At 42.4% G+C, this 26,403-nt stretch overlaps 1 protein-coding gene across 3 annotated transcripts; it reads right to left on the bottom strand.

Moving 5' to 3' along the window:
- Positions 1-19,026: 19,026 nt before the first annotated feature.
- Positions 19,027-25,456, bottom strand: cdc42ep3 (CDC42 effector protein (Rho GTPase binding) 3). 3 transcript variants are annotated; one of them, XM_069145216.1, is made up of 2 exons: positions 25,182-25,456; positions 19,027-20,866 (listed from the first exon to the last, which is right to left on the bottom strand). In XM_069145216.1, the coding sequence occupies exon 2, from the start codon at positions 20,639-20,641 to the stop codon at positions 19,562-19,564; it is 1,080 nt and encodes a 359-aa protein (XP_069001317.1). In that variant the 5' UTR covers positions 20,642-20,866; positions 25,182-25,456; the 3' UTR covers positions 19,027-19,561. The 3 variants fall into 3 exon arrangements, with proteins under 3 accessions (XP_069001317.1, XP_069001319.1, XP_069001318.1); XM_069145218.1 differs by lacking the exon at positions 25,182-25,456 and adding an exon at positions 23,599-24,606; XM_069145217.1 differs by lacking the exon at positions 25,182-25,456 and adding an exon at positions 21,589-23,585.
- Between the last annotated feature and the right edge of the window lie 947 nt (positions 25,457-26,403).

The raw sequence follows: 26,403 nt of genomic DNA, 5'->3' as shown, positions 1-26,403 counted from the left end.
CTGGTACCTTAACAGGAGGTTGGTGCCCCAGGTACCCTAAGAAGAGCTTTGTGCCCCTGGTACCCTAAGAAGAGATTTGTGCCCCTGGTACACTGACAGGAAGTTCGTGCCCCTGGTAACCTAACAGGAGCCTCTTGCCCCTGATACCCTAACAGGAGATTCGTGACCCTTGTACCCTAACAGGAACTTCATACCCCTGGTACCCTAAGAGGAGCTTCGTACCCCTGGTACCCTAACAGGAACTTCATACCTCTGCTACCCAAAGACGAGCTTCGTTCCTCTGTAATCCTAAGAGGAGCTTCATGCCTCCGGTTTGCTTTATGGACAAAAATGTTGGTGAGAATGGAATGAGAATGGTTTGGATTAATATAATCGCTTGAAACATGTTGTGTGTCATCATATCTACTTTCTTGAAGTTATTCAACATTTGTTTTCATGGCAACAGTTAAAGTAGTTTTAAAAAAAACTTTACAGATTTGTGGTTAGAAATGGGAAGCAATCATTCGTCTTCTGCACCCAGTTCTGCTGTTGTATCGACCTGTTGCCATCTTACTATTTTGGTGCCAGATGTAATCATACAGTATGTGGGTGAGCTAGGGCGGAGTGAGCGGTGGATCTGATTCGATCAAATTGGAAATCCGAGGACACTACGCCACAGAAACCTGACTGCACCACAGACACGCCTCCAAACATGCCGCTTTTGGAGGCCTAAAATCGTATTAATGATGGGACTATTTTTAGATGGACTGACAAAAAAATAATAAGGATTGACTTTAGCTCATTACATTTTATAGCTCACCATATGGAAAGCTAACTATTTGGTGCCGCCAGCTCATTCTCATTAATGGACATGTCTAGATTTATCAAGTCTGATATCAACAAATTTCACCTTTGCTGCAAATTGGAGTTTGCTGATGAACAGAACAGCCAGAAAGTTTCTGCAGAAGAGGAGCAATGCCAGATGCTGCAAACTAAATAATTGTTCAAAAACTCCAGTTATCGTACTTCATCGAAAACTTGTGCCAAAAGTTTTTAATGTGCACACTTATATGACAGAGCAAATGACTAAAGGTTTGTGCCGTAGCTTACAGTATGTATGTAGGTTAAAACGTTGACAATAGCTTCCGAATACATTTTGTGTGCAGCGAATGCAGCTGTCTAACGAGAAGTCAGCAGAGATGTAACTCGATCATTAATGCCAGATTTTCTGTAATACGTTATTAACATGGTTAGCATATGATGACGAATCCAAATCAATTCTATAGCATTGAACTCTTATAGAAAAAAATTCCACATGATGACATGATCATACATTTTGTTTTTTTACAATTCATGATTGTACATTGTGCAGAGAAACTGCCGACTGCTGAATGTCTGGCGAGTGTAAAATAATACAACACATATGAACACCATAATAAGACCTTTAAAATACACCAGAACTTCTCCCTTAAACCTTCATTTAAATATTCCTTTTATACTCCTCACTAATTAAATCATCAGTCATGGACTCCAAAATGGGGAATGAGGCTTTACCATGTATAATTTCCGATGAGCAGTGATTTATGACAGCAGAGTTATGGGGCAGCAGAGACTGCGAGTCAAACTGGAGGGTGGGACCTCTTGCCATGGTGGCATTGTTGCTATGGATACCCGGGTTGATTGATGACCTTGGACTGAAAAGGTTTCAGCGCGTTCTCTCCCTCCTCCTGACAGCCTTTTAAAAAAACATTTAATTCAATGTTTCTATATGATAGTTAATGCCAATATCCCGTATTCATATATCCACGCAGCTATATGTGTAATGACCTTTTACAAAGCAATGCAGAGGGAATTCACAATGACCTCCTATAGATGACACCCCAGATGTCAGAGATACCATAGGGTAAAGCCTTAGAGTGAATCGTTTAATCATTTAAATGAATCTATAATTACTCATTACTCACTGAATGTCAAGGTTATTTGCAGCTGTGGTTTAACCGGCTGCATTGGGGTATTTCATGTGCATTTCATGAATGTGCAATGATCACATTAAATAGTAGCTTGTTGAGGATTTGACTTTATTTTTAATTGTACTGTAACTCACTTCCTTTTCTCTTTTTGAACATTAGGTGTTTCCATGTTAGGGTGTTAAATCAACAAAAGTTCTTCTGGTTCTTTTATGATAAGTTTAAAGGTTTGATAAATGGTAATGATAAATCTAGTTTTCCAACTCTCTTTCTGGGCGTAGATGCCAGAGAAAAAAACTAAGCTACCCCGTCAACTAAAAAGTTCCACTAAACCAGTTAAAACAACAACAACAAAAAGATTATGTTCAGATTAGTTTTTAAAATGAGTCTCTTTTCCGTTGAGCATTGCTGCTATGAGCTATAAGCATGAAATGCAATGCTTTTCAGTTGTTATCGCTTTGTAGCCATCCTGGATCTATTCTTGGTTTATGTCATAAATGGGTCCATCAGGGGGGATAAAAATCTTAAATGGATGGGTCGTTTCTCTTGATTACACTCAGAATACGATAAAGTAGTCCTCACTTGATGCTTTATATCCTTCCTACAGGCTCAATAATAACATCCTGCATGTGATAATAAGGAAAAATTGTTTCTATAGGTTAAAATTCCCCTTGTTATTAACATTATTATACTGAAGAAATTATTTTCTCAGACTAAAACCATTGCGATTTCTACAGTGAAGCACACACACAAATGAACCTGCATTTATCCTAAAGCGTACGTAGACAGACATGTCGGATCAAACTGAGGTCCCTGTATTCAATCCGACACTGCACCGTCTCTGTCTTCTGTCCATGTAAACTTTGCAGTGTCATTATTGATCGATGGTGATTTGTATGCACAGCACCAGCAGACAGTCGCACACTAAACACCTGACTTTAATGCCAATCAGCAGATTAACATGGCATGGCTGCTGCTGTCATGAAAAATCACACAGGACAGCAGAGATAAAACACTGAACCACACAGCCACACCCCAACGACTCCCGTATCTCCAGTTACACAAGTTACTGAGCATCCAAATATATGTAAATATTAATTACACGTTGATTACACTGCTCTGTTCCAGTTACCATATTGTGATGACAACAACACTTTTAATAAAGGACTTGCAGTAAGAATGGAAGTTTAGTCATTCATTAAAGATACAAATTATATTGAGGAAATAACCATGGGCTTTTAATCAAAAAATCAGTCACAGTTGGTTGGGCGTTTTCTCGTTTTCAGTCTTCCCTTGTAGAGTTAAGATAAGTTTTGTTACATCATACATTTTGGTGCTATTTCCAAAAGATTGAAATTCATACATTTCCTCTGAATTAATATCCTGTACTGCACACACACTGTAGTCCGTGTTGCACCATGTTGATCTAACCACTAGATGGCACATGAGGTTAATAAATCAACACCATCTCACAGCCAAAACTGATTTAAAAAATGACTATTTTCCAACACTTTTTGAAGTTGGAAAAATTCACATCACTTTATACCATGGACTGAAGGCAACAGAAACTGTCATTTTGGCACTTGAGTCTGCTTTGAGGAGCTTTCTTTGATCCCATCATCGTGAAACAACCAGCTACACTTGCGGATTTACAAACTGTCTGCTCTTTGGAGGCACTATCTGAAAGGAAAGACAATGGAAAGAAATGTCAGTCAAAAGACATTTGAATGTATTATTTGTCAGCTCATGTGCCACCTCAAATCACTTCTGCTCTAATATACACATGTAAAGATTGTGCAAATCCTGTTCAGTCTTAAACCATATGCACGCAAAACCACAAACCTGGCAAAGCAGTGGGGCCAGAAGTTGAACTGTGACCACTTAAGACAAAACAAAAACTTTCCACATGGCTTGCTAAATCAGCGCAATTGGTTTAAACATGCAACAAAAGGTTTTCATGTGAGATTACAGAAGAAAATAACATTATTTTGCTGCGCTCACTGATGAGATTTCTTTCATATTGCGAATACTGTGGCTGCTCCACTTTTTGAGTTTTTAAACTCTTTTAATAAGGTTTATGTAATTTAGAAAAGCTGACTTGGATCGGATCATTTTAGGGCTTTAATGGATCAGTTAGCATGCAAGGATTAAGCTGCTGGAATATTCTCTCAATATTCTGTGAGTGCCAACTAGAGGCCCTTTTTAATACAAACGCACAGTCAACATAAGATGGTGTTGAACTGGCAAAGTTCTCTTCAAAATAATATCTTAACTTAAGATTTGAAGTGAGAAGGTTTCAAGATGCAATATGTAAAATGTTCAGGTTACAACATAAAACAATTTGTATTATCCAAAGAATGTGAAGAAAAAGAAATTTAAAACGGTCAAAGACGTCAATGTTTTGTGTTGCACAAATATCTAATAAAACTAGCATGCTAACGAGCTAACCCCAGCCAGTGCCATCTCGTAATACCACCCTGTGCCTCTACAGATGATAGTGAGTCATTGTCACTGCCATCCCACAAAGAAATGTCCTTTGTACTTGGTGTCACAACCTCTGTTGCTGGACCTTGGATATATGATCCTACGTAACATGACATTTACGTGGGTGTAAGTTTCACATTTTCAAAACATGTAAATTTCACGCCCAGAGCGCCCAAAGCGTGGCTATCTCACGTTTTGCTGTAGTGGACCGGTGTGTCTATTTCACACTTTGTCGTGATACTGGGTTGGGTCATTACTTCATTTTTAGGGCTGACAAGCTGGAACTGGTGTCCTACAATGAAGCTTCAAAGCTACCCAGTAAATTTTGACCACCGGTGGCATAAAGCAACTTAGATAGAAATACAAACACTTCTATATTAAAATGATACATGCTATGTTAAATAGCACACACTGATTTCAATATTTATGTTATGAATAGGAATATAAACATTACAAAATGGTGCTTGCTGTTTTTCTCTGAAATTACAGTCATACACATTCTGTATATTTCCTTTGGAATTATGGAGACAACATGTTCATACAGCCCTCTAATGCTAAGACACTTATTAACACTAATGTGTTTGAGGTTATGTGCCGAGTGGAGACAAAGTTCACAGCTCTCTTACACCACAGAAACATGATGGTCTGCTGTCAGTTTTAAGAGTATTCAGTGATGGCAGGGTGCCACCCAGTGGTTTCACATATATACAAAGGCAGAAGACACATGGAGCCTGAATTTGGTTCGCCAGGTCCCACAAAGTAACGTCACTTCAAACCCAATCATGGTACAATTTCACACCTGACAAAGCCTCAATATGTTTTTTTTTATTTTTTTTTATAAGTTTGTAAAAATAGTTTGATTTCTTTGTCCGTCCAGCATAAAAATAAGTCTTATCTACTCTTGTCTCCCCTCTCTAAACCAGAAATTGCATTTTTACATTGTGTTTTACTTGGAGAGACTCCCACAAGGAGAAAAACTGACACTGAGCGACCAATCAGCCTTACAGTGATTCAGAGAGGCAGTAGGGATTTACACACAATCATCAGATCGTGGCTCTTCTTCACCTCCATTCTTCTTCTGTTTGGAAAGATCTGCAAAATGTGGTTCAGTCGTGACTATATGCTGAGATTACAACCACACGTACAGTCTACACAGAATGAATACAGAATTTAAAAGGACACACTGACACAATGACAAGTTATGGCATTATAGATAAATGACCAGTCGACACCAGCTGATTGAGTTTAAAGTTATTTACATCTTTCAGTCTGTTTCACTGCAGTGTGGCAGTCAGCTTTTTATCACACAACTTCTGTTCCTGTCACTGGTTGGACATGTTGGCCTGGTTATTATCACATTTGTGCAGCCATCCAACATACTGTACATGCAGCCATGATACTCAGGTTGATCACATATTTTAATGGACTGAAAATCCTAATCACCATCATTTTTTTTTTAAGGCTCAGATGGTTTTGATCGTACAGACAAACTATGCGAATCGCTTAAAAAAAAAAAGCATTTGTCACTGATTCCTTTCAATCGGTCTTTGACAACAGCAAGGTTGAGGCATGCGATTGAATTGGACTTTTTCAAGTACACTGTATAAAACAATCAAAATGGTTTTGTTAGCATTTCCTCCATGTTGCGTAATAACATTTTATTGGGTCCTTTGTGTAATAAAGTTAAAAAAATGAAATAGAAATTTAAAAAAAAGTGTATATACTGTTTAATTCTGTTTTGGATGCTAAAAGGGTCAGTTCACTTAAACCCAAATACATTTTTGGTATCTGTTTCATTATAAATGCAATTTATGTCTCAGTAGTAGCAAGTATTGTAAAAAATAAAATTTAACAACTTAACATTTAATTGAAAAAATAAGTGTTTTTAATGTTTGGTCACAACTGTGATCAGTATGATAACATGTTTTCCCTGCTATCTTGCAAATGGTTAATGCTCATTCAATCAATAAGCTTTTGTCACTTTTGTATCGTATGTTGAAGTTTGTGTTCAATATACAGTGCATCCGGAAAGTATTCACAGCGCTTCACTTTTTCCACATTTTGTTATATTACAGCCTTATTCCAAAATGGATTAAATTCATTTTTTCCCTCAAAATTCTACACACAATACCCCATAATGACAACATGAAATAAACATTTTTGAAATTATTGCAAATTCAAAATCAAAAACGAAAACAAAAATCACATGTACATAAATATTCACAGTCTTTGCCATTACACTCAAAATTGAGCTCAGGTGCATCCTGTTTCCACTGATCATCCTTGAGATGTCTCTACAACTTGATTGGAGTCCACCTGTGGTAAATTCAGTTGATTGGACATGATTTGGAAAGACACACACCGTCTATATAAGGTCCCACAGTTGACAGTGCATGTCAGAGCACAAACCAAGCCATGAAGTCCAAAGAATTGTCTGTAGACCTCCGAGACAGGATTGTATCGAGGCACAGATCTGGGGAAGGGTACAGAAAAATGTCTGCCGCATTGAAGGTCCCAATGAGCACAGTGGCCTCCATCATCCGTAAATGGAAGAAGTTTGGAACCACCAGGACTCTCCCTAGAGTTGGCCGCCCGGCCAAACTGAGCGATCGGGGGGGAAGGGCCTTAGTCAGGGAGGTGACCAAGAACCCGATGGTCACTCTGACAGAGCTCCAGCTTCGCTCTGTGAAGAGAGGAGAACCTTCCAGAAGGACAACCATCTCTGCAACACTCCACCAAGCAGGCCTGTATGGTAGAGTGGCCAAACGGAAGCCACTCCTCAGTAAAAGGCTCATGACAGCCCGCCTGGAGTTTACCAAAAGGCGCCTGAAGGACTCTCAGACCATGAGAAACTAAATTCTCTGGTCTGATGAAACAAAGATTGAACTCTTTGGCCTGAATGCCAAGCTTCATGTCTGGAGGAAACCAGGCACCGCTCATCACCTGGCCAATACCATCTCTACGGTGAAGCATGGTGGTGGCAGCATCATGCTGTGGGGATGTTTTTCAGGGGCAGGAACTGGGAGACTAGTCAGGATGGAGGAAAAGATGAATGCAGCAATGTACAGAGACATCCTTGATGAGAACCTTCTCCAGAGTACTCTGGACCTCAGACTGGGGCGAAGGTTCATCTTCCAACAGGACAACGACCCGAAGCACACAGCCAAGATAACAAAGGAGTGGCTTTGGGACAACTCTGTGAATGTCTTTGAGAGGCCCAGCCAGAGCCCAGACTTGAACCCGATTGAACATCTCTGGAGAGATCTGAAAATGGCTGTGCACCGACGCTCCCCATCCAACCTGATGGAGCTTGAGAGGTCCTGCAAAGAAGAATGGGAGAACCTGCCCAAGAATAGGTGTGCCAAGCTTATAGCATCATAGTCAAAAAGACTTGAGGCTGTAATTTCTGCCAAAGGTGCTTCAACAAAGTATTGAGCAAAGGCTGTGAATACTTATGTACGTGTGATTTTTTTTTTTTCGTTTTTGATTTTTAATAGATTTGCAAAAATTTCAAAAAAATGTATTTCACATTGTCATTACGGGGTATTGTGTGTAGAATGTTGAGGGAAAAAAATGAATTTAATCCATTTTGGAATAAGGCTGTAATATAACAAAATGTGTAAAACGTGAAGCGCTGTGAATACTTTCCGGATGCATTGTATATTTCTTTTTTAGGCATCAGTCCCTCCAACCAGCTGCTTTGTATTACCACATTTTACTTTTACTGGTCATTTGCTCCTAGAGTGCTAATTTGTTTAGGTTCGGGATAACTAAGCACAATTAGTCAGAAATCACCGAAATGTTAGTCTCTAGTGTTTTTATTAGTGTTGTGCTTCTCACTGCTAATTCATTTGCTTTTCCTTGGCTGTGTGTGTCACGGCCCCCAGCAGTCGGGTCCTGAACAGAGTGACTGGGAGGGCCATGTGACATCTTTGGTGACTGTTTCTGATGGGGCGCTAATGATCGACTGGCACGCAAGCGGGTCGTTAGCCAGCCGGACGAATTAGCAGGTTGCATGCAAAGGACTTGGGATCAGGCCACACCACAAAGTAGTTGAGTCATTTTCATTCTTCCTCTCCCTGCCCTCGGAGGGAAGTGCAATCGCAGATAATCTCATTAGTAAAACATAACTTTTGTAAAGGAGCTTTGGAGTAACCCTTGACTGTCAGTTCTCTTTCACAGCCCCGTTACATGTGACTTTACTTAGATCTAAACAATATGTAATGTGTTATTATATCATCGTCATGTGATGGTCTGTACTCTCTACACCATGTGATGTTTTATCTTCCTGTTTGCCACCCAATCAGCTCGTTCTGGTCTTTGAGTATTTAGCTCCCATGTTTCACCTCTGACCCGACCCTGCCATGACGGATGGGAGGTGTACGACCCTGGAAGTGGTCAGCCTACGATCCTCGGATTTGTGGGGTAAAAGCACAAACATATTTGTATTGTCACCTGTGTGCTTTGACCTTCAAAACATTTCCACTCAGTCGTCACAATAGTTTGACAGGAACAAGTTCTGACAGAACCAACATCACACTGCTGAAGATAGAACTAATAGATCCAGATAATAGATCTAATCATATAAAACAGATCACATTTTACTAGCATCCCAAATTCATCTCTGCAAATTTAGGAGATTTTAATTCCTGGGAACAATTGAGGACACATTCAGCTTTAATTGTGTTTGACATTCGCAAGTGAGGAATGTTTTAGCCTGGTTGGTCTGGACATCGGCTTTGAGCCAACAATGGAAAAATCCTCTTAATAGAGTTAAAGCTATGATTGTTAAAGCTCTGGGATTTTGTTAAATGAGGCTGTCTTTTGACGATTTGATGGAGAGAAGAACAGACACTAACAGCAGAGGGCACTGCTCACCATTTCCTGACTGATATCTCTCTGAATCTTTGTGTGACATCTGTAAGAATTAGACTGAACATTTAGTTGTTTTTTAATTTTTTTTGTTCTTGTTTGATATTTAAATAGTAATTATGACATGTAACAGTCTAAATAATAGTATTTCAAAGTGGTGCTTCAATTCATCTCATTTAAATAAAGACCTGCAGCACAGGTCACAACCATAACTGAACTGATGAAGGTTTGTTCAACGTCACTGGGCACCACTAGGTTACACATTTATTGAAAAAAAACAATACATTATAGATCTAATTACCTTTTGGACACAAGTCAGTCACCTTCTTAAAGCCACTGAATCCTTCAAATTTGGTTATTTATCTGCAACAGTAATAATTCATTAAAAAAGGAACACTTCAAGTTTATGTTTGGAAAAAGCTGTTTTATTTATTAAGACTTTAGCACTAAAAATTCAGCTAATTCTCGTTTCATCAGAGCTGATTAGGTGAAGCTTGATCCAAGAGTGTTATTTTTCACTTTTCATAAACTACACTACAAATGAAAACCATCTAAATCAGGGGTGTCAAACTCATTTTAGTTAAGGGGCCACATACTGCCCACTTTGATCTCAAGTGGGCCAGACTAGTAAAATCATAGCATAATAACGCATACATAACGAAATCATTGGTGAAGGTTTTTGGATGATGAACCCTATTTTAAGGTCTACAATAAACTGGAAACATAAAGACCAAAAACTCAGACATCAGCCCACTGTTTATCTGCCCGGGCTCTCCTCTGCAGATTCCCTCGCTTTGTGACACGTTTGACATCAAACGCGTCACAAAGCGAGCAGCAAGCGCTGCTGCCTCCGGAGCAGACGTCGCATTTACGCTGTTTTTGAAGCAATTACTGGATCGATTAAAAAAAAAATGTACACAAATTTTGTACTCATAAACCTCCATATTCTCATAGAAATGCAATTTATGTCTTTCTGTAATTTTCACACTTAGCAAAGTCATCCAGCGGGCCGAGCTGGACCACCTGGCGGGCCAGATTTGGCCCGCGGGCCGTATGTTTGACACCCCTGATCTAAATAATGAAAATGTTGATATCAACTTTAAACAGGCATTCTGACAGAACAGTCTTCACCTTGCAGCTAAAGATTGTACTGTTTGTAAACAGCCTAAAATACTGCTGCATACCTGCACTCTACTCTTCACCACATTATTTTTTGTCAGTCAAATCTGTATTTCTATTTGGTGTTAATATTGTTCGAAAAAAATTCCACTAAGTAAAACTTCAATGAGTACCCTGAATGAGAGGTGGGATTTAACAAAACCACAACTGTCATCAGGTTGTGATTCAAATACTGCAAACCCCTAACCGGCCCACAGAAAAGAAAGAAAAGAAGAAGAAACTTAAATGAGTCATTTGAAATAACCTAAACTGATTCAACTTGTAAAACAACAAACAGACAAGTTATGATCAGGCCCTGAATAGAGCGTTAATTTGGTGTTAATCTACAAGAGGAAGGCACAAATGCACAAAGTCAACTTCAATGCTGAACTCACATTGAGAAGTAGTGTTGTGAACAGGATGGATAGTTTCCCAAAATGTTTTCTTCCTTTTTTCATGGTTATCTTATTGATCTCATTTAGATGTTTTTTTTACCACCTCAGTGTGCAACACTTTGTCTCTGTGTATCCTCACTGCTTCTGTTTGTCATCACTGAAACACTCCTACCATCAGTGGGAGTTTTTTTCCACTTCTGTCTATCCCTGTATGTGTGTGTGGGCACCTTATCTGATTATCTATCAATAAGTCATCGATGTGACAAATGGAAAACTCCAACACTGGACAGCAGAGCAGCTCCCAAAGGCCACGAACACTCAGTTCTATGAGAGGTCCCAAACCTCATGTTCTTCAAACCCGCTGACAACCAAAAAATAATCTTTGCCTCTGGGAGACTTCATGGCTGGTATTCATCCCTTTCACAAGAAGAAGCCCCTGTGACCTGTGATCCTTAGGAAAGGTTGGTGTGTGAGATTAATGAGTTTGTTGTGCAGCCGTGTGTTAGAAGTAAAGTCATGAGTAAAGGAGGCCGGGGGTAAACATTCATAAATAAAATCATACATACTGCTTAAGTCACCTTGCCAACAAAGGGCTCACTCCATTCACTGTTTTTCTTCTGTCAGATCTGAGAAGAATTAGGAAAAGATTTAAAGATATATTTTATAACCAAATATTTGACATTTAGCTTTGAGTAATTGAGTCATCCTCTGAGATATCCTCATCCAGACACTGACTCCTATTGTGTTGTTTGATGCTAAAACTCCTGGTAGTCATTTAATGTTGATCCTGGGACTCTGTCCAAGACTTTTTTAATGTTGAGGGAGGTTATGAGGAGAGCCAGTCCTCACAGATGATTGACAGTCCAGTGAAAGAGGCTGAAGTATAAGCTGTTATATTGCTTTACTCCCCACGGTGTCAAATGGAAATGAGATGGATTTCACAGATGCGGCTCGATGTGTTGCAGGTGGAAGCACAATGCAGCTCTTGAGAGCAGGACAGAGGTCGCTGCACTGTGAGAGTGTCATCAGCTCCTCTTTTATTTAAAAATATTTCACAAAAATTGGAAGTTGGAAGTTCTCTCCCTGCATGCAGTGTATTGTTCCACTTTACTGAACCCGGCCATAATTCAACTGTGCAAACCTGAAGTGTAAAAGCTCCTCCAAACAAAGCGTAAAATGAACGGCCGCCAGCTGCTGCTTCTTTTTAAGGGTTGTAGGAAAAGGAACCTGTGCGGAAATTTCCTACAGATGTGATCGCATGACTGGCTGGTGACAACTTATAAAAAGAGACTCTGGGGCACCCGTTGAGCCCCTGGGGAGGGGAGGGGAGGGGAGGGGGGGGGGGGGTCAGGCTTGCGCGGGGATAAGGAGAAACAGAGTGGGGTCTTACCTTAAAAGGCAGAATCCAGCAGGCTGTGGGCCATACCAGCAGGATCGTTCCTCTGACCTGAACCTGAGCGCCCAGTGTTTTCATGCACTTCACTTTCTATAACTGTGTAATTCCACTCTCATTATACGCTAAATACACTCGATGACATAAATTATGAAGACCAGAATCAGTTCCAAAAGACTCTTTAATGTACCTTCACAGAGTAGAAAGTCTTGGACAGTTCAGCACTGACTCATCCCTCTTGTGGAAAGAAGACATTCAGGAATTCAGCATGATATCAGGAGACAATGAACAGGAGGGGAACTTTCTAGAACCACAGTAACTTTCTGGCAATGTGGTAGATTTGCTTTTTAAGGGTTGTAAGCTTTACAATGGTCTACTGAGAGTTAAAACAATCCATGAATCAACAGAGTCAGTTCTCTGGTCATTGTCAGTGCAGCTTTAGAACAAGACTTCAACATTTTAGAAAACACACTTAATATCTTCACCAAGGGGGTTATGATGTTATGTGTTTGTCAGTAGGTTTACAGAAAAACTACAGTACCATCCCATTTTTATTCAACTTGGGGGAAGGTGTAGCATGGACCAAGTATACGAATCATGGGCAGATCCACAAATTACTTTTCCCTTTCAATTACATTGTGAGATAGGGCATAGATGGCTGTAAAGTTCAATAGCGACAAAAGAAAGGCAACTCTACAAACACAGAGTCACTGTCACAATTCACATTTACAGGTACCAGTGATCCTCTAGTGAACACGTGCTCACTCAAGTGTAAGACTGCGAGCAGTCGTTATGGAGCGTTCGGAGACGGTAGTTTCATTGGGGAGAACCAGAACTGGTACAATTGTAACATCGCTATAACTGTAAGTGTGTCCAGTGGTTGCAGTTGTAGAGTTGTATGTCATAGCAGAGGTGACTATTGGTCTTGGCGGGGGTCTGCGCTCAATGCCCTTCTAGTTTCTCTTTATTTTTAAGAGTTTGATGAGAAGATTGATACATACGGAAAAACATGAAGCCACAGCCTGTTGGCTTAGATTAGCATAACCTCTGGAAACAAAGGGAAACTATTAGCCCAAGCTCTGTATGAAGTTTAAAAATCTACTTTCCTGAGTCCTGTCATTACAGGTGTGGTAACTGTGCTGGTAGAGACAGCAGAAACTATACCTGGACTAAATGATGAACTATTCCTTAACGTCACGTAAATATTCAAAGACCTCCCTGGACTTGTGATTACTTTGTGAGAAGTGTAGTCTGGTGACATCATGCTACAGAACAGACATTTCAATCTTATTAACACCCTCTAAACTATTCTGAGCTGTGCCATGTGTCCCCCAGTAAACACCACTCCCAGGACAACTCAGTGACCTGCACAGCCTCATTATTGAATCCCTGAAGGTGACTGAGTACAGCCATCTCATTAGGCTGAAAGAGATGCTGTTGATCTGCCAGAGCAAAAGATGGTAAGTGATGTCACCCATATCTATAAGGGTAGTGACCTCTAAAGCCATTCCCCTCCTACACCCGCTCCCTCTGCGTGGTATTGAAGGAATTCCCAGAGGGCCGTCTGGAGGAAATGCATCAAAGAGCAGAAATATAAATACCTCCCTTGGGTGACTGTAGATTGCTGTCCAAAGGAGAACACCCGAATGTGCAGTTGCTGCCCTGAGTTGGGGGTATGCCATTTAAAAAGAAACCAAATCTAGGCACTGGTGATCTTAGAAAGTCTCACATGATCTCTGCCTTTGGTTTCATTTCCTCGTGCTGCCATAAAAGGAGAGCTCAGATACTGAGATCATACAGTACATTACTGTTTGTGCAGTCTTTCAGGCTGGATAAATATGAAACAAATATGAATAATTCACGGATTGTTTTGAGCGTGGGGGTTGTTGTAAATTAAGCAGATTACAATGGAAAGCACAGACTTTGTGCTGAGTCCGATGCCTCAGCGCACCCTCACAGTATTTTTCATTACGCTGACAAGAAGACAGTTAATTTTAGTGACTGTAGGCTGAAGCTCGTACAGCAATGTGTAATAATAACTGGAAGAATGAACTGTTCTGTAGCAACTAATTGGCTTTTAATTGCAGGACACAAAGGGACCACTGTGTCAGAGTTATTGCATACGCACACAGATTATTATCACATTTACAAATTTCATCTCTTTTTGTACATATTGCTCTCCTTAGCCTGCAGCAGTTAATTTTTTTTTTTAAACATTTTGATTTATCAAATACATGTTTTTATTGGACTATTTTGACACAAAAGATTTCCAGAAGCTTTGCTCAGTTAGCACAATAAATATTTTGCCAGACAACATTTTAAGTAAGATGCTACACAGTTACTGCTGTGGCCTGAATACATAATGATATTAAATCCTAAAACATATTGTTAGAGAGCCACACAAAGTCTACATGGGTCAAAAATGTTTGACCTGATTCAAAACAGACCTGATGTGGAAAGCCTTCCTTAACCTGACATGCATGTATTAATTTGCACTATGGACCACACCCAACCTGAACAGACCCAAACAGCAACATTGATGTAATATCAATTAATCGAATCAATCAACAGGCCTCCTCAGTGGAAACGAACAACATGATTAATCGATAATCCTCCAAGGGCAAATGTAAAGTGATTTGGCCCTATTTTCATACTAAATCCGGGCACATTGGCATTTTCGTGCAGCACATATTTCTAATTATCATGGATCAACGTAAACCCGGCTGCGCCCAGATGTGCAGAACGATGCAACAGGGGTTGAGTCAGTCATGATGCAACAGTGCGTTTTAATTTTTGTGTCAATTTTAAGGTGAACTTGTGCCTCTGCCAGCTCAGCCCGGGTCTATTTAGGGGCTTCAGTGTGCAGATCGCACATTAACAGACCTATCCAAAATCCCACAGACAGGTTTGGTGCATTTCCTACGTATGTAATCCTACTTACATAAATAGTTAAAACAAGATTTTTTTTGAGTGCAACATTCCTCCTCAGTTAATCATAGAAAAAATGAAGCCGACTCTTGTCATTGAATTGTATGTGAATCAGGCTGTTGGATGCGTGTCATGACGCAGAAGCCAATCTCAGCCATAAATTATAAAAGGCACTCAGGTTAACTAGAAATAAATTGCAATTTAATTACTCAATTACTCAAGTAACAATTCAAAAGCTTTTTCACCGACTCATCTTATTTACTAATAGAACCTTCGTCATTAACGAGCTGTGTCATTAACAAACAAAATGTTAGGGCACTTTACGCATGGCAATTTAATTACTGACTGGAAAATAAATTAGGTAAAGTACAATTAATTCTGATTGAAAATATTTTGTTTATGAAAAAAAGGTTTTAGAAATGAAAGTTATTGATAACATGGATGCTCTGGTGAATTTGAATCCACTTGGGTATTGTACATTTTGACATACAGACACAAGACCAGCTGTTGTAAAAAAGAAAAGCTAACACCCAACAATTAATTTTGACCCAGTCTGATTTGGGCACCTTCCATATGTTTGAATAGTACAGTTAATACAAAGCCAGGTGTTGTATTCATGACCGCTGAGTACAAATAAAAAAAGACATGCAGATAAATGAAGTGTGCGATGCAGCAGCTCTTGTTTTGCTCTACGTAGTATGGCACCCTGATTAACTGGGCCGGGGTTTTGTCACAGAGGCATTCTTGTGCCTCTGAGGTGACACGGCTCTGTTTAACTCTCGTCCTCTTCCTGCCCTCCTTTCAGCTCAGCCCTCACTGAAGATACAAACTCAACTCGCTATGGTTACTGTCAGCCAAACAACAGTCAACAGTGCAGTGAACCTGAGGTATCCACCGCCTGCCAGACCAAACTGCCTGTGAGCTCGCTTGTATCTGCACTGCATCAACCCTGCTCGGGCTCATTTGTTTCACCCCTGAGAATAAGCTCTCTCTGTTCTCCCCTGTTGTTGTCTTTTGAAAGGGAGCTGCGGCTCTGCGCTGCTAAATCAGCAGATCTGCAGAACACTTGAGTCCAAGCTCCATGCTCGACATCCCAAAGTAAATGTTCCCAAAGAACTTCTACTACTGCAGCCCCGATTATCATGGTCATGGCATTCAATGTTGGAACACGCACAGTACGTATCAACAATGGATGATATCTCTCCAGCAAGCAAAAGAAATATTTAACAATAATATTTCTTAGAGAAGCTGTTCTCATACCTCAGATATTTCTTTGAATCCAGACAGTTGGCTGGATGGAAAGTACTGTATCTGTGTTTGGGTTCATTTTGTGCAGCAGTACATTTACAGCAGGTGAAGACAAGAGGAGCTTTATCGTGCTGCTCACGTCTCCATCCGGGGCCCATGAGAAGGGAAACATCTTATTAAAGTTTCTCCTCTCGTCCGACTGACGCAGGTCAAGAGCGGCTACGAGGGGCTCCTTCACCAACACCTCTATGTGAAAGACACTGTGTGCACTATGCAGCTATGTTGTGGAGGTAGGGTGGAAAATTTTGCTGGGTTTGAGCCGTGCTTTCTTTGGCACTGGTGGCCTCTGGGCCAAAGCTTATTCATCTGTAAACTGACAGCTTCACCTTAGCCCAGGAAACCGAGGAGCTGGATCCCCCCCGGATCATGTGCTGTGGAGGAACGCTCATGAAATGTTCTCGAATGATTTACCTGTAATGTTTTGAAGAAATAGCATTTATGTGCCCTTTTTGGCTTTTTTATGATAGACTTGCCCCACAAGATGTGTTAAAATTAATATTTCCTGGTTAGCATAAACCATGACTAAAATGCTTAAAAAGTTGTGTAGAGCTTCTCTTTCTCATGTTATTCATCATCCTAAGAAAATACAGCATTCAAGTCAAACAGGCAGAATTTAGCAATCAGTCTTCTGTTTTTGTCAAGACAGCAAGTGGTTGAGAAATTACTTGGCAGCAGGTAGTGGTGACACTCGTGTCACCTCCCTCTCCCAGCCAGCACCACCAATTTGAGAAACTGAACACAACAAAAATGTGTGTACCAAATCAACATGAATTTTCCAGTGAATTTATATCAAGAGAGATCCAAACAAACTGAAAAACTTCAAGCGAAGCTAAGATGAAATGAGACTTACTAGCAAAACAAGTGGACGATTGTTCTGAGTCCGTGGGTTTCGCACAATGAGCTGCCTGACTGGGCTGCTGTACGGCATCTCTGTGGTGTTAACATGGAATATCTGAACCATCATGGAGTCAAGGTTTCTTCAGGTCAAACTTCCACCTTGGCCTTGTAATGAGAAACAGTCCAGCAGGACTATTTCTATGTTCCATCTCTGGTATTTTTTCGTCTGCCCTCGGGGTCCCGGAGAACACTAAAGCCAGAGACTCCAGGTTGTGCAATTCAAATACAGATGCAACGATTTGTTATCTGGGCTCTGAAATAATAGAAACAGCAATCCCACATAAGACAAACCTCTACAACTTTGAAAGCAGTGTACAATTGGTCGCACAAACAAAAGAAACTTTCTTCATCCCGTATTTCATAGAGTTCTGAAAGAGTGCAGTATCAGTGTATGTGGAGTATTTGTATTGGATTTAATAAAACACTGGTATTTCCTGGTATTTTGTGTCAGAGAGTTTTTGGCATCGCTGCAGAAATACTTATAACATGTTTCACAACATGCTCCACTGCTGTGGTCGCAAGTTCTTTTGTAAACCAAAGGGAGTTTGCTTGGGGTCCACGCCCACCAAAATGAAGGCTGCCATCAAGTCTGTGATGTACCGTTGCAGGTATAAGCATAGTAATTACCGTGACAGCGAAGGTTTTCATTACTCATGTTTGAAGGTTGTACACTTCAACCCAGCAAAATGCAAACTGCTCAGCACTAATGCCGGGATTTTCCCATGGCTGGGGTATCTGCCATGACACGGGGAAATGTTCACGTCTCCTCTTACATAAGTGATTGTTTAGGGACATTCTGAGGCCTTGGAGAAGTTCGCAGCATCGGCCCACTCAATGACAGAAGTGGAATAAGACCCTGATAATTATTTCCATATGAAATTAGCTGGTTAACCCGAGCCCGGTGGAGATGCTCTTATTTTCTCTAAACAACAGTGACACGTGAGGGGAAGTCTGCCCCAGGTATGCACAGGGTCGTGTTCTGACTTATCCTTTATGTCTACACTGAAGGGCCTGTAGGGGACAGAGGATCATGCTGCGGAGGCCACTACTTAGGGGTGGCTGAGTTCAAGCTGCTGCATGTAATCATGTCCTGCTCCTTCAGGTCGTTGCTTCAACACTGTAAGGTCAACATATGTTTGTTGCAGAAGGACAGGACTCATTTATCGTTCAGCGCTGAACAAAGTTTGCCTGCGGGTTGCTAGCTTGTGTTTTACAGCCTCATCTCGCCGTACATTCTGGCTGATGGATAGTGTGGCACCAGACCGGGCCCTTCCTCCTCACTCCAAACAGCTGATTTATGTCTGGTCCTGGACATTTGTGCTCTGTGGCTGGAATGTGAGGAATTTCAAAGACCCCTCCTCTGCCTGTCCCGTCCACACGCAGAACAAATGGAGCAGGCGCCTGGTTGGGCAGATGAAGGCCCACCAGTGCTCCCACTACAGGGCAGGGAGGCAGAATGTAAGGAATGTCAGAGGCGAGAAAATACATCCACGCTGTCTTTCCTCCTGCTGATCTGTAGCTCTGCTTTGGTATATTTCTGGTTCTCGAGTGTAAATCTGACTTTCAGCCTTTTTGGGAATCAGCTCTCAGTCTTGGTGCACAGTATGTGCATATTCCCTGCAAAAAATTATAGCCAGAATAGGAAACAAATGAATTTATTTGTGTTACATTTTCAAAAACACAAATATGCATAGTGTTCTGCTCTTTGAAAGTTATGTGGCAAATGAATTATGTGAAAATAGTGCTTTGTTAAACACACTTAAAGTCACAAAATGCAAAATGTTCATAGAGACACTGAGACTGTGTAAAAAAAAAAAAAAAAAGCAAAGGACCTCAGAGTTATGTGGTTTACACCGTGAAAGTCAACACAAAAACACCAAACTATCATGTAGCAATTTAAAATCAAAGGCACGATGGCTGTGTTTTAGCTGTAACTTAAAAGCACATGCATCTTAAACATGCTGCTGGTATGGCAAAGAAAACATAGGAAGAACCAACACTCCATAGAAGCTAGAATAGTTATATGTTTTGACAATAAAAACATAAGCAGCTTTGTCTATTGTAGCTGATTTTCATCTCAATGATATAACCAGACACCATTTTGATTGCTTTATGAGTCTTTCTCTCCTCATGGCTGTATTTTAATAATTCCCTTTCTCCTCCCGGGGCCTCGGCACAGCTCAAGGCCTGCTCTTCGCTGCGGGTTTATCCATTATGTTGAGCACATCATCCAGGATGGATGGGCCCAGATCGAGTTCGAGGGAGAGGAGCGACCCCGTGATCTGGGCGAGGGAATCCTGCGACCTGCTCTTCTCTTTGGAAAACTCAAACTCAAAATCACAGATGCGGCCCTCTTCCACCCCACTGTCTCTGTCCACCCACTCTCCATTGCACTTGGAGATCTCCTGCTTAAAGCCAAGGCTAATGTCATTGTTAAAGTGTACAAAACCATTGCAGTTCCCGTTGCCATTGAGACTCCTGCTGCCGTTGCAGATCTTGTTCTGGAAGTCCCCTTTACCGCTAAAGCTGTCGAAGCTGTCGCTGCTGGCGTTGCTGTTCAGGCTTCCGTTAGCTTTATAGATGCTGTTGCTGTGACTGTTGATGTAGTAGGATGACGGCTTGTCAAATCTGCCCTCGCTCTTGTTTATTTTGTTAGCTTTGGCAACTGCCTTGGAGGTGGGCTTATCTGTGTTTTCCAGCAGATCCAAGAGGACGTCAGGTTTAGACTGGATTTCTGGGGAGGGACACGATGGCTCGCTGTTGAAGACGTCCATGGAGCGCAACAGGGCGTCCATCTGCAGGATCTCCACCTCGTCCACGCCGTCAGGCTTCATGGTAGCTGTAGGCCCCATGATGTCGTCCAGTGGCTCTGGTGGCATGGAGAACACGTTAGAGGAAATCAGTGGAAGCGTGAGGGCCTGGCAGCCACCAATCGTTGGGAGGGAGATGGCGTTCTTGAGCACTGGAGAGGGCGTCTCAGCAAAGGAAGCATCACCTGTGCTGTTCGCCCGCAGAAACTCACTCTGGATGCCATACTGAGGATGGACGTCTACCTTCCCTGGTAGAAGCTCATACTTCCCCTGCAGGAAGGACATGTCCCCAAAGGCGTCTCTCTCCCCGCCCCTGCCAATGTGGATGGTGTGGCGAAAGTCCCCCAGTGGTGGACTGATCATGTCAGGTGACAAAATATCTCTCAGGCGACATTTCTTTCCCTTCTTACTATTGATGGGTTTCAGGTATATGGGTGCTTTGGCTGGCATGGCTTCTTCTGCAGATGAAGCGTCAGATATGCAGGACAGAACAGTCTGAAATGCTCTATAAGTTCTGGATGTTACAGTTTCCCAGGAAAGAAGCTCCAGTTACATTCTCAGAAACACGCCGCTCGTACAGGACTCCAAAAATAATTGTGGCATCGATCAGGAAATAGGTTTTCCAAGCAGGGCTGATGACGTCCAGCGATGTAGAAAGGTCAAATGGGCACTTTCCTGAAATCAGAGAGAAATGCAGAATATATCAGCATTTTTATAAAACATGAACTCAGTGCTGACTAATTTCCTCGGGGATGCTTTAATGAGAACTGCCCATGATACAAAACTCCTGTCCTGCCTGCCTGAAAGAGAAATCTGGCCACCAAGACAAGTCCCAGAAATAAACTATGGATTCTGCATGAAAAAAAAAACAAAAAAACATCCTCATCCTCATCTTGCATCTGGCCAGCATGGAAGCCAGAGCAGAAGAGGATGAGGCCTGGATCTGAGGCGTTTTGCTGCTCTATTCACATTTCCACACGAGCCTCCTTTGGCCTGCACAAGTCTGGATGGGCTAATGTGGAACAGCTGGACCGCAGATTGGGAGGGGGAAAGCAAAGGGGGACTTTAGGAGGATAAGAGCCGGCCAGCCCGTTTTAGGAAGGAGCTACTGCACAGACACGCAAAGAGATAGAAAGAGATGGACCGACGGGAAGAAGGAGGGGAGGAGAAGGGCGGGTTAAGGAGTTTAGGGGGGGATTGTGTGAGAGAGATAGAGCGAGGGATTACAGAGCAAGTGGATTTTAAGAAAGAAGGTGGTGCAGATTGTGAATTGATTTGGCTTTGATGAGCAGCGGGTCAGCTCTGGTTTTAATAAGCGCCCAGATACCGGCAAGGTTTCACCATACATCACGATGGGTAACATTTTTAAAGGGGTTTTAGATTCGATAAAAGGGTACCTGATTGCATGCTGCCTTCATAGAGCTTTTCCATTACAAACCCGAGCGGGAATGGCACCGCGTTGGCAGCCAAATTAGTGTAGGATGAACTCAGTAAAAAAAGAGAGAGAGAATCGGTTTGACCGTTTGAAATGACATAGCAACCAAGAAGAAAGGGAGAAATAGTCCGTGGAGAAAGGGAGTTGATGGTGTGTGTGTGTGTGTGTGTGTGTGTGTGTGTGTGTGTGTGTGTGTGTGTGTGTGTGTGTGTGTGCGCGTGCGTGTGTGTGATGGGGGTGGGAGAGTGCACCAGTGAAAAGAGAGCTTGCCCATTTATAGACATATTTACTTATGAGAGGTCTGTCAGCAGTGACCGTCTAACAGAGAGCACCGCTGCACAGAAAGTGCCTGGGCGGTCAAGTCCACCCAAAAACACACCGAAAAGGTTTCACAGAAAAAACATTCACATTCCTGCTGCAGCCGATCCTCACAGACACACGGCATCAGCCTTATCAGAGACACTTTAAGTAGGCTGTGTTTATGCAGCAGGCACATTAGCGTGGAGCCACAGAGACAGGCACTCGCTGCATGTTTGAATCCAAACAGGCGACTGAAAATGTTCCACTTCAAGTTTTTGTGTCTCCAACCTGTTCGAAAAAATTTCCAACGATATCTGCCGAACAACGTCTTTAAAGTGTGTCTAGGATGTGGAGCACACACCCTGAAATCTTCTCACTTTAGGGGATGCCATTACAACACAAATAAACCTGTCACCCAGCAGGCTCTATAGAGCTATATATACCGATGACAAACACTGAGGAAAGCAGAACATGTAGGAGTGTGTTGAATGGCAACGCCGCTCCACAAGGGTCCTTGTCTATTTGAGTGCTGGTGCGAGAGTGAGTGTTTGTGCGAGGTGCCTGAGATAGCAGTTTTGAATGCTGGCCATGTTTGCAAAGGAGAGCGTGTTTGTTTGCTAATAGCAAATAGGAGAGGGGGAGTGGGGGGAGTGTACTGCAGTGTTTGATGAAGGGAAGGAGGGGGGTATGGCAAAACTTGTTTAGCCCAAGCTTTTTCTTGCATTTTTTTTGCATTTCTCTTCCTCCCACTTGTTTTTTTTTTTTTTTTTTTTTTTAGCATCTCTCCCTTTCTCCCTTTCTCGCCTGCAATCTTCAGAGTCTTTTCTGACCTTGAATGCTGATGCTCACTGCAGTGGGAAATTGGGCTTGGATAGGAAGTAAAACAAATGCATCACCAAGCCAAAAGCTGCTTCCTGTGGACTCAGACTGCGCAGCATCTCCATATCTGCCTCAACTTTTGCTCTGTTTGTTTCCAAGAATAGAAGGTCACTGCTGCACAGCTGACTGAAACATTTTCTCTCTGACATACTTATTGATTATTGGTCTGTTTCGAGGAAATTAGAACAACTACTTGGTCTGAGTGGGCCCTCTGCTCTCCAGTGGCATGAAAAACACACCCAGCCCATGTATTATGATGGAAGATAATCTTGGTTGGAATCGATAGTATGGACAGAAATCTTCTGGCAGCAGAGTTATCCAACTTCTGCAACTCTCACAGGGAGACATCTGCTGTGCATCCTACCCAAGGTCAACACTTGTGGCCCGTGAGAAGTCAGCTGGTACGGTGAAAGCGATGACAGTCTGACCTTCAGGTCGGCCGTCCTGCTGGTGGCTCAGTTTGGCTCATATGGCAAACATGAATGGAATTCCAGAGGACACCAGCAAAGTATGAGGCAAACAATATCCTCATGTCAGTCTTTCATGTCTCAGCTGCCTGTGCATGCCTTGTATGAGGGTTAATTTGATTAGAGATTGAGTAAATTAGCATTAATTTGAGTTGAGAATGTCTAGAATCACAGCAATGTTGGTTAAGCTTATGTTGGCCCAGGAGGAAATTAATTAATTACGCTTATGGCCAGCTGACCCAAAGAATCCATTTATGTCTCTGCAGGCTGTTAATGGTGTAGCAAATGTATAAAAGTAAAACTCAAGGCTAGGGCCAGATTTGTACCCTTTTTTTTGGAAGCGGCGGCGCGGCACGCATTGAGAGGTCTGAGCCGGGTGGCGCCGCCAGCCCAGAATGTGATCCTGGGTTTCATTTACACCTCTGGGGAAGTGGTGATTTGATGGCACCTTCCTTTCGAAACTGCCTGCCCAAGCAGCCATCCACTCACAAAGGGAGCTGCAGGGTAAAAAACCACTGTGTCATTGGGTCAGCAACAGCTATCTGTCTGGGCATGAAGTGATCTGGAGCCACTCCAGCCTCTTTAAAAGTGGAGCTTTACCTCATCTGTTCATGCTTGGAGGCTTAGATATGAGGTAGGGGCAGCAGAAGGAGCGAGGTGATGAAAGTTGAAGTGTGGGGTAGATAAATATGGCTTTGGTATCTGGTAATTAAACTAATGGCTCGTGATTTGTCTGGGTATTCCTGGACACCTCAAAGTCATGTGACATGAATGGGTCAGTATATTCTAGAGGCAGTGTAACCTTACGGTAGTCTAAATAAATGCTACTGTTTGGTGATGCTTTAGATCAGACAGATCACTGTCAACCGAGGGGCTCCGAAGCCAGTGGAGCAGCTGTTCAAAACATGACCTGTATATGACTTCCCCTTTCTTTAAAATAGAAACCGTGCATCCCCAAAAATATTCCTCCGTAATGGAATTGCTGTGCTGACATTTCACATCAGTGCCGTTGAAAAATAGCACGCTATTCTGAACCCTTGTAGTAGATGTGGTCAGTGTAACACCATCTGGATGTCGGAGACAGACTCCAAGTCCTCCCCCTGTCTCTACAAAGCAACTTTATGGAAGTTTGAAGTCTCCAAATACTTCTCTGACACGTAACCGTGGCCTTGACTTCTGACACGCCTCTGAATAGCAGAAAGACCCTCTCTTTGGGGTTGTAATCAAAATCAAAATGCCACAGCGGGTAATGGTACCGAAAAAGGCTAAGCTGTTTGTTGCATAAAACAAACCTCAATTATAGGCAAAGGCCTTACTTTCGAGGGGCCTGGTGGCGGGATGAGGGCGAATAGCAGGGTGGAGTATTTGTTCTGTCTTTCTTTCTCGCTCCCCTTGTGCCACCCGCAAGCATGGCCAGCACTTGCCAGAGTTATCCTTGGCAGAGATGAGCAGGAAAGGAATCAAAGCGCATGAAACATGAAGAGAATGTCAACAGGCGAAAGAAGAAGTCTGATTCTCTAACCATAAAAACCCTCCTCAAAAATCTGTTTCCCTTGAGAGATAAAGGCTAAGCCAGCTCTGCATTTCAGAAGAACATGCCTTCAGCGTGTAGCCGGACTGGAAATGTCTCTTGAAAAGCGAGGGAGGATATCATGTTGCTCTGCTCTTGTGTTACATGTAAGAGAGCCAGACAAACGTTTCCGTACAAGCTTAACTTACCACGCTTTCACGTTTCCCTGTTACCAAGCAAATCTCCCATTCCTGCTCCAGAAAGTCACTAAGACTCTGATGAAAAACCCGGAACACTTACATGACAGCAGGAAATCTCCAGCATCAGGATCCTGTCTGTTAATTCAGACTGCAGTGCCATCAGAGTGTGAAATGAAATATGTTTCCAGCTCTCACTCACCTCAGACAGTCCGATAGGGAGATCTTGATCCTTCCCAGGTACCTCTGGTGTCCTTCTGAACGCTGCAGTCCCAGGTGGATGCCTGTGTGTGTATGTGTGTGTGTGTGTGTGTGTGTGTGTGTGTGTCTGTGTGGTGTGTGTGCTGCTGTGCTGCTCCTGTGGCTTGTTGACACTGCCCTGCCTCTTGTCTCTGCCTCGGGGCTTCACTTCTGTGGACTGGGACGTCTGCCGGACAGCTGTTTTGGAATTGCTCTCAGGCTCCTATTCCCCTCTGAAGCAAGTCAAGTCTCCTCCTACACCTCCCCTCACTCTCCCCACCCCGCCTCTTTCTCTTTCTCTCTTTGCCTCTTCCTCTCTCTCTCTCTCTCTCTCTCTCTCTCTCTCTCTCTCTATGTCTCTATGGCTCTCTCTCTCTCTCTCTCTCTCTCTAGCAGCACCTGTGCATGTCTCTCCTCTCTCTTACCGGTATAGCTCTGATTTTTTTTTAGGCAGCTCTGTGGTGTTTGACCATGGTCCTCACTTCCTGTCTCTTGGTGGAGGTGCGGTGTTGAGGTGTTGAGTGATCACGAGCTCCGGTCTCGCAGCCCCCAGAAATTAGCACTGCGTGGAGAAAGGCATATTCCTCATGGGACGTCTGGCTGTCTCTCCTCTCTAAATTAGTCCTACATGATGTGTACAGTTAGTGTTTCTCTCCCTCTCTGCTTTACTCCCTGAACTGTTCACATCTGATAAGACCTGATAAGGCCACTAGGCTGGACTCAGCCTTTCTGTCTTCGGAGCCTCTCCTCTCTGTCCTTATCTGTGTCTCACACGTGCACACATATTCCCAAACTGTAACTCTGCAAAATTACTTCAAACCAAAAGTTAAAAAAAAACAAAAAACTGCAGTAAGTTGATGCGACACCGTATGAATGGATTAATCACTGCAGAGCACTGCAGCACTGCAGCACGTGCAGGGGACATTCACAGTCAGGCTAATAGACAGCACATGGGGGAGCTGCAGCCAAAACAGACTTCCTCTCTGTCTCTATGATGATTGTAAATGCGTAGACAGAGACATGAGACAGTGTGTGTAAAGGTTCTAACATGATGCCCTAAAGTCAAGGACATGCTTCCTATCCTTTTATACATTTTTTGGTTCTATTTTTGTATTGAAAAAAAAAAGGGATCCCATCACCTTGGTAACCAGTGCAGCTCAGAGGTGATGTCACACTAGTTTCCC

Source organism: Embiotoca jacksoni, unplaced genomic scaffold, assembly GCF_022577435.1.
Source record: "Embiotoca jacksoni isolate LCO1_2020_lvr unplaced genomic scaffold, fEmbJac1.0.p SCAF_12, whole genome shotgun sequence".
In the NCBI taxonomy this organism is placed as follows: Eukaryota; Metazoa; Chordata; class Actinopteri; family Embiotocidae; genus Embiotoca; species Embiotoca jacksoni.
The sequence above is the reverse complement of the archived record's forward strand: the minus strand, read 5'-3'. Positions and strand labels throughout refer to the sequence as shown.